General features: G+C 40.7%; 1 protein-coding gene across 1 annotated transcript in view; it reads right to left on the reverse strand.

Moving 5' to 3' along the window:
• Positions 1 to 1,737: 1,737 nt before the first annotated feature.
• The window catches only part of TTF2 (transcription termination factor 2), an 18,832-nt gene continuing 8,823 nt past the window's right edge, over positions 1,738 to 11,746 (reverse strand). Inside the window, exons 12-23 of the mRNA XM_029960711.1 lie at positions 11,654 to 11,746; positions 10,471 to 10,661; positions 9,443 to 9,596; positions 8,559 to 8,650; positions 7,751 to 7,833; positions 7,155 to 7,294; positions 6,308 to 6,478; positions 5,659 to 5,717; positions 4,406 to 4,559; positions 4,000 to 4,082; positions 2,935 to 3,009; positions 1,738 to 2,108 (exon numbers count right to left, since the gene is read on the reverse strand). The exon at positions 11,654 to 11,746 is cut by the window's right edge and continues 13 nt beyond it. Of these exons, the coding sequence (XP_029816571.1) occupies positions 1,964 to 2,108; positions 2,935 to 3,009; positions 4,000 to 4,082; positions 4,406 to 4,559; positions 5,659 to 5,717; positions 6,308 to 6,478; positions 7,155 to 7,294; positions 7,751 to 7,833; positions 8,559 to 8,650; positions 9,443 to 9,596; positions 10,471 to 10,661; positions 11,654 to 11,746 (1,440 nt within the window). The 3' untranslated portion in view covers positions 1,738 to 1,963. The remainder of the gene's footprint in view (positions 2,109 to 2,934; positions 3,010 to 3,999; positions 4,083 to 4,405; positions 4,560 to 5,658; positions 5,718 to 6,307; positions 6,479 to 7,154; positions 7,295 to 7,750; positions 7,834 to 8,558; positions 8,651 to 9,442; positions 9,597 to 10,470; positions 10,662 to 11,653) is intronic.

Raw genomic sequence — 11,746 nt, forward strand, 5'->3', positions numbered from 1 at the left:
ACGCAAGCTAACATTATTTAGAGATGGTTTTGTTCAGTTCTGTAGGTAACAGTGCAAGCCAAAGTCAAATCACTTACCCCTGCAACAAAACTCCTTTAAAAATTTGACCTTGAATACCAAAACCACACATTCTGCCGCTCTTTGCAGCAGTAAATTTGCCATTTCAGGAGATGACAGATAGAAGTATGTGCTAGACCTTCAATTTAAGAATTTCCTCAGAACTAAGATGAATGTCACCTCATATCCCATAAATTGTATGGGTTTCCTAGGAAAGGCTGAAACCCTTTCCTGGGAAGACCTTAATAGAAATAGAAAAAAGTAATTAATGCCCATAGCAATATCCAGTACACCCAGCACGTACACTGCATTGAGACTGTAGTCACATTCCAAAGGCTGAATGAGGGGATAAGGTGAAAATAAAGTGTTTTAAACTATCCTTAGTAATCCCCCTTAAACAGGGAAACCTGCTAGGGTAACAGTAGCTCCAAGGAAAGGGAGAGGAGCTCAGACCAGACGGTAGGTGAACAGATGTTCTGGTATGTTTTTCAGAAAATCAGCACAGCGAGGCAAATAAGCAGCATTCCCCCAATGTTCCCCAAACTGAGATTATGATTAAATTGCTCAAGTCGCACAGACTTCCTTGGTTCTGAGAGCCACTCAAGGTCCTACCACCATGGTTGAATTCATGGACATACACACACACAAAAAGATACTCATTATTATTTTTGTGTCCCCTGGTGCCTGTATCGGTGCAATAAATTGGAATAATTCCACAGCTTCCCTTGCACATCATGTCAAGGCAGGTAAGAGAAATGACTAACACAGACATCATACTTCATCAAGACACTGTGAATAGATCTGTCCTTCACTCAAAGGCTTACCAAATGCCATTACCTTATTCCATAGGGAATGACCATAAAGGAACCAAGACCTAGTTTCATAACAGCATTCTAAATTGTCATGCTCTACCATTTAGCATTAAACTTGTCAAATGCCCTTGTTTGGTATAGAGCTTGTGGGAACTGTGACAAATCCCAGAGAAATAGTGTAATCAATAGAGAATTAGAATGTGCAGTGCATATGGCCAGGGATGCAGACAAGGGAGATGGAAACAGAGAAGATGCAATAGTAATTAAAAAATTACTTGCCTAAAAATGTCACTCACCTGCACACACCACTTCTGATAAGAGAGAGAGAATAGAGACCATTAACCAAGGACTTGCAACTCATCTGCTATTAACAAAATGTGACCATCTGCTAAGCAAGAATAGTCAATACATGAAAAGACTTGCATCAAGGAAACCTTAGTCTATTAAATATGCAGAAGAAAAAGAAACCCACAAAAATCAGGAACTCAGGTTCTGTTTCATAGGAACATAACAGAAATCTAGCTCCCAGCTTGAATAAAAACTTGGAGCAAGATAGAAAAATGGTTCTTCAATTAGATATAAGAAGACCTCCTAAAGAACAAAAGAGAAGGTGAAATATTTCTCGAAGTCCTTCCTTAATTTTGTTACAGATTCTAAAGTTTATATAGTCTTCTTACAGCATCGTGCTCAAATTTTTGTTTTGCTTCCTTCGCACCTGCCCAACCTCATCACTCAACCTTCTCAACTCTCCTACCTGTTTGTCTCTCTTGTTCTTATTTCACTTACTCCTGTGCATCTCCTGTGCTGAAAATGAAAGTTTTCTAACTAAAACGTACACATAAAAAACCAAGAAATAAGCACATTTTTGTTTCAAATATTTATTTGAAAGTGTTTTAAAACAACATCTTAGATGGATACACCATCTAATTTTAGTTTTGAAACAAATTCTTGAAGTCGATAACTTCCCAGAACAGTTAACAAATGTAGTTATTTGTTTAAAGTAAATGACCACCTCATACCAGAAATCATTTGTTGAAGTCTGCACCATTACTTGTAAGTATAAATTACGTTCTGTTGGGTGTTGAAAAAGATAATTAGATGCCAAAGAGAACTTTAAGGTCAGCCAGAGAGAGCTTCGTGAGGGCCTCTCCTTTGCCTGACAGAACCTGCTGGGCAAGACCTTTCTTCCTCGTCTGGAGTTGCAGGATCTTTTCTTCTACTGTTCCTTCACAGACAAACCTAAAAAAAAAAAAAAACCCAAAAAAAACCCCACCAAAAAACCCCCAACAAAACTGAGCCGCATCATCTCAAATGCTAGGAGCAAGCGTCAGCATTATTTATTGTCTTTCCCAGCAAATTCCCAAAGACTCGTCTCAGAAATTAATAATTATTCTATTATGTGACTGATGCAATATACCTCTGAACAGAAACCAGCTGTCCTCATATCCAAACATTATAACCTTTCAAATATAAGCCTGATGCACTTAAGGCCTCAGCTCTGGTCATCTGAAGTGGCAGTAATTCTGTGACAAAATCCTGAAATGACTGTTTCATAACTGATGGCATCTATTTACCAAAATCATTGTACCCAGAGGAGCACTTTGGATTCCGGTGTCTTTAATGCGCTGTACATTTACAATAACTAAGTTAGCCTTTTAGGTCTTAGTTACAGATGCTTTTTTAAAAATCCACTTTGCCACTTAATAGAAGTGTTCTTTATGATGTTATTAGTGATACTAGAAAGGTCCAGGCTTAGGTGAAAAACCTCCACTGAATTAACAGAAATGGTTAGGCACCTAAATTATTCTCAGGAATGAACAGGACATTCCCACTAAATCACAGGCTGAAAAACAAGAAATCCCTGCTAGCTATCAGGACAGCAACACGCAGGCAGGTGCCACATAAAAACGTTTTCATGTGCTCTATCTCAGTGCCCAAACCTCGATCCCACTGTCACTCCTTGTGTCTAGCTCTAAGTAAAGAAGCCAAGGCCTTGTCTCACTGATTAAAGCCAGACAGCACATGGGCAGCAGCTGCCTCATTTACTGTTAAGTAAAATCCTGACCTGTGTATCACAACGTCCTTCTGCTGCCCCACTCGGTATATGCGGTCACATGCCTGGTCCTCCAGAGCAGGATTCCTGCAAGGTAAAAAAATAATAAAAAAAAAAATAGATGCCTCTTTTTATTGCCTGCAGTGCATCCTGTTTTCATCCTCTGTAGAGCTAAAACTGCTCCCAGGTTATCTTAGGTTTAGAGGCTTGCTGGCCAGTATTCACCCTGGCTGTATTTCCCTTGGCCTTGGGTAGAAGAATGCTGCAACTCCACACAAAGCCAGCTGTATGGCTTAGACCACTGCTCCATGTAGCCCCATATTTCTGGCCAATAGTTAGTACTCAGAGAAAGCCTGTAGCTGGTGAGGAAAGAGTGAAGCAGAAAGGCAAACCCCATTGAAAGAGGCCATCACTCAAGAATATTTGGATAAGAAATGGTTTCATTTGACAAAGTTATAGGGAATACTTGTTCGTGTAACTTCCATATTGCAGAACCATCTCCTTAAGGCTGCTACTCAGCAGCTGGTTTTGCAATCAGGCACGTTAGTTTGCTTTGTAAATTCCCATAAGCAACATTTAGTTTAAAAAAACCTGCAATTCTGACTTTGATGAGGGACAACAAATATTAGGAGTTCAAACATGCTATTTTCATAATAAAATATGTAAAACCCAAAGGTACTTTAGTATGCCCAATCACTGACTACGCTCCATACAATCGATTTGTTTCAAGACAAAATTGCCTGTAGGCACTACTGTACCATTTTCACTACTGCAGGAAATTAAGGCAGGGACTGCCAAGTCCCCACTAGCCTTTTGTGATACAGAGCTGCATACTTGCATCTTTGGATTGCTGTTATAGTCCTCTATTTTCTTACCCCTACAGAACTGTATTTCATTGGATTAACTAATTAGTGTCTTGGGTGAAAGCTATAGCAAAAACACTTTCCTACAACTAACTCTAGCCCTTACATTGCCCTCCTATCCCAGTTGTATCAGACATCATAATACATGTGGTGAGAAAGAAAAGCAACATGCCCAATGTATACTCTCAGAGATGTAACTTTTGTTTCTTTTTACCAGTGCATGTCAAGGAGAAAGAGATGGTTTCCTCCAGTCAAGTTCAGGCCAACGCCTCCAGCCAGCAATGAGACCAACATTACCTTCAAAGGCCAAAAGAGAGTTAGGGAGCCCATTTCCAAAAAAAAAATGCTTCATTTGAACACACTGAAGATTTAGACAATCTTTGAACTAGCTTTGGAGTTGGGTGATTTTAGTACAGAAGGCAGACATCAAAAGGAGCTTTGTAGCAGCTCCTTCTTCCCATTATAAGATGCACATTTGTTTTTACAGCTACCCCTTTCTCTGCTGATCTTGGCATGTAGAGGTCCAAATGACAGTAGTGCCAGCAAATGGAATCACAAAGTCAGCTATCACAGCTGCTCATAGCAGCACTAGGGACTATTTCCCTGCCCTGATTGCATACCTGAGGCCCTTTAGGATTGCAATTGAACTCTTCTACCACATCCATTCTCTGTTTAGGATTGACAGAGCCATCCACTGTTGCGTACTTCAGCCCCAGTCGCTGGAGGTGCACAGCCACAACTTTCAGCATACTCGTCCACTGGGAGACAACAACACTGGAAAGGGAGCAGGGAGCTTATGACAAGGTCTGTGTGTACTGTAACAGGTTGGTTATTGCACTGCCTCACCCAGGAGGAGACAACAATTCAGTCACTCTTCCCAGCTGCAAACTGCAACCAAGCCCCTTCCTGATTCAGAAATAGATTCACCTCTAGGTGTAGTGGTAGAACCTGCTGTGGAAGGCTAATATCCAATAAACTTCAGGTAAATTAAGGCTGTAACTTTCACCTCTATTTTTGGATTTTACATTTCCACCTACCAATCACAATTCCAAGTCACAATGCTGAGCTTTTTCTGCAGTACACAAGAATCAATTGCAACACCAACTTGGATTGATTGGAGCCTCTCACTCACCAAGTCGTGGACTAAAGAGTTTGTGAGGCAATAATTTGTTCAATAGCTTCTTGGAAGGGAACAAAAGCAATGTTGGTGTTCCCATTCTTATGATGGGGATTAATTTTGGAAAAGACTCTGGAAAAAAGCTTTCTACATATGGTGCAATTCTGGAAATGCCCAAAATGATTCCCCCTTCCAAGTGACCCCTAACATAACACAGGTGTTACTGCTTCACAGCCACACACCTGTAAGAGTATTCTACACTTTTAACAAAAACAAGCAGAAACCCCTGTATCACTGCAGTCTGGTGCACAGCAAAGACAGGGAGAACCTGCACAGTGAGAGTGCAGGACTTCAGCTGCACTACAGGCCCTCTGATCAATGCATTCCTTTACCTCAAACAGGTTCAGGTTTAACCTCTACCTTATTCCTCCACTTTTTTGGGGGTTGTGGCATGGGTTGCAGAGCTGAGGACAAATATTTGTCAGCACAACCAAGTTATTTCCAATTCCATTTTTGGAGAAGAGAGTCCTCCTGGGCCTCAAAGCCTGAGATTTCTCACATGTTCCCTTATGTTTACACTGACCTACATCTTAAATTTCCTTCTTTTGTCTTAGATTTTTTTTCCTCAAAATCTGTGTTCAACTATTGCAGCACACCAGGAGTTTTGTATTCCATTATTTAAAACTATTTCTGCTGTTGTCAAGTAACATGCTTCTCTAAATCACTATGACTAAAGAAAAGGACAAGCTCACTAACCTTTTCTGAGGTTCTGAGTGACTCTGAATAGTTTTCAGTTCAGCCAAGAGGTAAGCTATCTGCAGGAAAAAAAAAAGGTTAGTCTGCTTGCTCATAATCCAGTTCATGACTGGCTACTCTTCATGAAAATAGAAAGTGATCAAAAATAGCTTTTCAACTGGAACTTCTCCTGTGCTCAGACTTTGAAGAGATTTTAAGAGTCATTGGTAAGAACACTACCACCACAGAAAAGCGTGTCAAGAAATCAAATCATACAAAGATATCTTATAGATTCCAATCTTTCTGTGAAAAGCCAAGTTATTGCCATCTCTTGCTGCCATCCAATTTTTTCTAGCTTTTCACAAGCACCATGGTCTCACATGCAAGCTTTTCTGAACTTCTGTGAAGCCGGTGTTCAAGATTTTTACTGACAGTTTTTCAGCAGTCAGATTCTCACAGCTTTACTAGAAGCACCCCTTAACACCTGAGAAGCTGAAGCCTTCCCAGAAGGAGTTCAGCAGGCTATCAATCTACACATCTGACTTCATCTAAATTGACAACTTAGCCTGATCTGCAATTACCCAGGTGTGACAATTCAGTAATAATTTAAAAGGCAAAGTGCTGAAATCCAAGCTTCTCAAGGAAGATAAGAAAGCCACAACCAGAATACCTTTGAGCTCTCCCTGGTGATTTCAAAGATATCTGTTTTAAAAGCTGTGCCATTGAGATAGACTGTTGATTGGGAATCAGGAGTCTGGAGCTCAGACAGTGTCAAAGCACCAAGTTGTTCCTCAATGGAAAGGGAAAGACCTTCACTGTTCAAGTTAACTTGGTCCAGAGCCTGTGGGAAAGAAAGCAATATAATAAGGGATCACAGTCAAGGCTGAGATCAAATTCAGTACTGATCCACAGTCTGCACAATGTCTGCTGAATACAGTGGGTTTGAAGGATGCTGTGCAATATGAAGATAAAACGATTGAGGAACACTAGTGGGTCAGACTAACAGTCCCTTTGGGCCCTTCCCTAAGAAGGGGCAGTGTAAGGAAAGCATGTGAGCTGCACCATTTTCTATGGTCCAGTCTCCTCAGATGCCCTCTCCCATAGCATTTAACAACTGCAGGATGAAAGACGTTAGAAGATAAATTCCTGCCTGTTCCCTTAATAGCTGAATTTATTCTACAGCTGCTTTATATGACAGGGCCAAGAACTTTTGAAAGATTAATCTATTTCATGCAAGGCAACTTCAATCAAAGCACTTACAGAGCTCTCCAAAACACAAGCCCTTAAAACAGGCTACACTTGTGCACTTTTCAAGGCTAGGTTAATTCAAAGACTTCTTTCACATGAAAATTCTGTTTGGTTGGGTTTTTAAAATCTAAATAAAGTATTTCCAGAGACACAGCTGCCCATATAAGTCATGCTAAGAGATGCAAGGGTGTTACAGTCTGTTCACTTACAGAAACACTCAAAAATCTCCACAAAAGACCTCACAATACAATACAATGCAATGCAATTACCACTTTCAGTAAGGAGAGATGGCAGCAGCACTGACGGAGCCTCAAGAGCATGGATAAGACGTGGACAGCGCTTGAGACCTGGGAGGCACTTTGTGAGCCTGCTAAAAGTTCCTTTTGACTGACTCCAAATTCTTGTGCAACTGCAGAGGAAGGGAAGACAAAACATAAAGAGCTCTTGGAGTCATTTCCAAGCACTGCCCAGCCACCTCCAGGAAGAGATTCATCAATAAGAGACGAGAATCAACAGGCAAGCAAATACCTGATCAAACATAGGAACCCATCAACCCCCACTTAAAAAAAAAGGAAGAAGACAACAAGACAAGTCAGAATACCTTATAACACTGACATCTATTGTCTGAGCAGTGAGACCTTTACTTCAGAAAGAAATTTCAGACCCAAAGAGGTTAGGAGATTTTCCAAGAGCCAGTGAGAATACACTTTTGGAATACTATGGTAGGCTTCTCTGTAACATCAGGGGATCATTATCTAAAGAATTTCTAAGTCCTGATCCCATGTGGCCAGGTCTGTTCCCCCTTGTTAACTGGGCACTTAAAGAGCCACTTTGCAAATGTTTTCAGAGGAGGGTATGCTCAAACCTTTCTCAAATGGGTTACCACCAGCATATTCTCTGTCTTCATTTTTCTGCTCTTGTCTCTTTAGGTAGGATTGCAGTGTTGACCTGCAAAAACAAGACAAAGACACTGGAATGTACAGCAGGAAAAAAGGCAAGAAGGCCCTGAGCTTAACAAACAAGCTGATGATGCTTTAAAAGGAAGGTTTCAATAATCATCACAAAATGTCACAAAAAACCACCAGTTTTGTTTAACCTGAGTATGATCAAAACCAAGATCCATTCTGGAAATCACAAAAAGCAGCAAGTCTGCTTATTGGAATACCTTGAGTATAAGGACACCTTTAAATGTATATTTAAAAGGAATGAAAACTATTTATGTTGACACCACTAAAAGAGACCCTGGGAGAACACCAAGTGATCCTGGCTTGCATTACAACCATCTGGAGAGGCCAGCATAATTTCTGATTGCACAAGTATCACAGAGCAAAGATAAGAATTCTCTCCTTTACAGGTGCTGGCACATCATCATTTGAGAACTACTGTTGCAATTCCAAGTCTTTGGCGCCTTGAAATCAATGATATTAAGTGTAACTCTAGAACACAAAGCTCATACAAGGCATGAACCTCTGGGAGAAAAGAAATCAATCAGTTTTGCCTACTACCAGTACAAGCACTGTATTTTCAAACATACTTAACAGATAAGTCAGAAAAGGAAAAAATTAACAGGAGTTTGTCCAATAACTCTTTTCATCTAAAATCAATTTCTTTTCTTGCTTTTCACCAGTAAGAAACAAAACCACAAAATACAGTATTTCTACCCACAGTCATACCTGGATCTTGCAAAGAGCACATTGTACACAGACTGCTCCTCTGCTGAAAGTTTTAACTGATGCAACCGTGTGCTACGCTGGGGCAGAGATACCTGAGGTACAAATTCACAGGATCAGATGAATATAGGGCAAAAATCTTACAGAGCATCACAAATATCAGCAATCAAAGATCTAACAAAGATCTAATCAAAGATTCTAAGTCTCAGAACATAGCTGTTTATTCTTTAAAGCTATGTGTATTAATGCAACTGTGACACAACATAGATACTCACAGAACTCCAAGAAACCTGGTTAACACTCAAGATAAAAACTTCTATTCCAACTCATCTGAGAACAAGAGGCATGAGCTACTCAATATGAACTGCTCCGTAATGACCACGGAGGGATTAATTTTTTGCATTGTAAAAGTAGCTTCTCATTTCTCCATTCAGAATCAGAAAGTACTCCAAAACTGCACCTTTTAAAGGCTTACAGACAGACCAGTGACCTCAGTTTAATAGACTATTTGCAAAGAGTTATGCAGAAAGCCAATGCTCCAGCACACACCAGGTCCATTTGACAGGTAGCAGCTTTGATTCTCAGAGATCTAGTTGGGCAGCCTAGGCTAACTTTCCACATAAGTGGCCATCTACTTGCAATTACTTGGCATGTTCTTGTCTGCGTGCAATTTATAACAAAGGTTTAATTATTGTGTATATTTCTGCTTTCTGGATAAGCAACTGGAAAAGCATCCCACAGGCATTTGCTACTCTTGCTCAGCAGACTGCAGTAGACAGGAAAATGCATCCATTAACAAATTTATGTATGTAAATAAGCAGACATGAGTGCCTGCTACAAGGACAACCACGGAATGATGGTATAGTTGTGTAGGGCGAAGTTCTTACCAAGGGCTTGCCGGCTGAATCCAGCTGGTTCTTAGTTCTCTGCAGTAAGAGGCTCCTAGTTAAGAGGCTTAGCCTCTCTGCTCCCTTCTTTGTGTTGTTGTCTACCTGGTACTTCCACACTTTGTATTCATCAAAAGGAGAGCAACGTAGAAACCTATGACAGGAAGGAAGGAGACTTCATACTAAGGGAAGAAGAGTTCTTCAGTTGCTTTTGAGTGACCAGAACCAAATTCCTTGCTATCCAAAACAAACCATTTCGAAATGCTGTAACTGCATTACCAAGCAGCAGTAAAACACTTCCAGTCTAATGGTGGTGAAAACTTGCTTGCCGAAAAGTCTTATCATTACTAACAGTGTAAGCACCTCCTTCTGATGCTGTACCTATCACTTCCTCTCAGCCCATTATGTCTCCAAGCATCACCAGAAGATGAAGGACATCAAGGTGCAGAGGCACTTGCCAAAAAGCATATTCATTTGTTATTTCAAAATACCAGGCTTCTTACTTGAAAATTAATTTCAATTATCCAAAATTAAATTCAAATGCAAGTTCTCTCTGCTTGTCCAACACCATTTGTAATCTTCCCCCCCCTCAGCAAAGAAAAGCCTCTGTTTATCATTTGTTCAGAGAAGCCAAAGTTTTCACCCTTTCCTTCAATGCTCTTGTAGCACAACACCCTAAGAAGGTCCTCCCAGGCTGCTCTGGTAGCAACAAGGAGAAACTCACAAAACTTCTGTTCATAACAATTAGTTGTGTGAATATTCATCCTGGAGACATAGATCTGAGGTAATTTCCCCTTTGTCCTTCCTGGAAGGAGAAAAGCACAAAACCAACAGTAGACACATGGTCACATGGTCAACTTTGTGCCTCAGCCACCAGCTCCGCACGTGCCTGAAATGTTAATATAACCAGTCTCACTACTCCACACATCTCAGAAACATCTCAAACTAAGAAACAACTTCAGCATTTCATCAGAGAAGAACTACTAGGATCGGCTCCCTGTCCATGTGGTCATGTGCAGGCAGCTCACCTCAGGAGGGAGTACATGTCCAGCAAGTTGTTCTGTATCGGTGTCCCGGTGACGGCCCACCTGGCACTGGCTCTCAGCTTGCACACAGCTATGGAGGTTTGAGTCCTTGGGTTTTTAATATTGTGAGCTTCATCCAGTATAAGTCGAGCCCAAGCTACCCTGAGCAGGGGGGAACAGGGAGATGACCCACTCTGAAAGAAAAAGCAGGCTATTTATAACCTAGAGCAGTAACCTTGCTACGCTCTCCAAAGAGCCACAAGCAAACATATTTTTCAAGCAAGAAGCCTTTTCCTGATGTTAGTCAGCAGCAATTTTTGTTCTGTCAGGTAAGAAATGGTGTCCAAAAATCATCTCTTTAAAGCTTCCATGATGGTTTATAAGCTGAAGACTATAACATATTTGCCTGTTTCTAATAAAAAATTCTAATATTTTGCTGTTTTTCTTGCTTTTTACATCACTTCTTGCTTCCAAAGAGTCAAGAGGCTTCCAGTTTTTCTAGGCTGAGACCAAGGACCACATATAATTATTCTGATCTCTCAACAGTTTTACAGATGCCCCCTAGAAGTTTCAGGAAATTCAAAGCCCTGTTTTCTTAGATCTGTACACAGAGGTAGGAGACAGCAATATCCACACTAGTAAAGGGATTCCTCTATGCTGTATAGTCATTTCAGTTAGAATTCAGAAAGCACTTATTTATTTTCATGGCCTAGCAAACACGCTGCTGTTTCTTCAAGGCAGCACATCAGCTGCCTCAGACTCAGTTCAGACTGACCCAGACCCTGAGCACAATAGATTTCTGGTAGATTAAAGTGACATCAAGCAACAAAGAACATCAAATGGGAGTTTCTAGTGCTCCTTCACCTCAAACGAAAGAGTACAAGGTTCATGACTACATTCTTAAAATCAGTTTTTAAAACATTTCCACTGTATTCAATGTAGTATATTCTATAAATCTACAGAAGAGATTCATTGTGAGTATTGGTCAACATTGTCTTTCTGGACTTCACAGCACTTTCATCACTTTATTTTTATTGTGCAAACTCAACAGGGGTTTATGGAAAAGAAAAATTCAAGCTGCTGCTCACTGTAGCACATAATAGGTGCCACTTGAAGCAATAATGGCTTTGCAACACCTCAGAACGAAACCTTAAGGCATCTCCCTATCAACAGTTTGGCTTCTCACCCCCACATCATGGTCCTCAGCAGGGACTTCCCCCTCCTCCTTGCTTGTGGGGACCTCCTTGGAGAGAAGGCTGTAGGTTGTGACAACAACATC

The sequence above is a fragment of the Manacus vitellinus genome, unplaced genomic scaffold (genome assembly GCF_001715985.3).
Source record: "Manacus vitellinus isolate BGI_N305 unplaced genomic scaffold, ASM171598v3 scaffold_28_pilon, whole genome shotgun sequence".
NCBI lineage: Eukaryota > Metazoa > Chordata > Aves > Passeriformes > Pipridae > Manacus > Manacus vitellinus.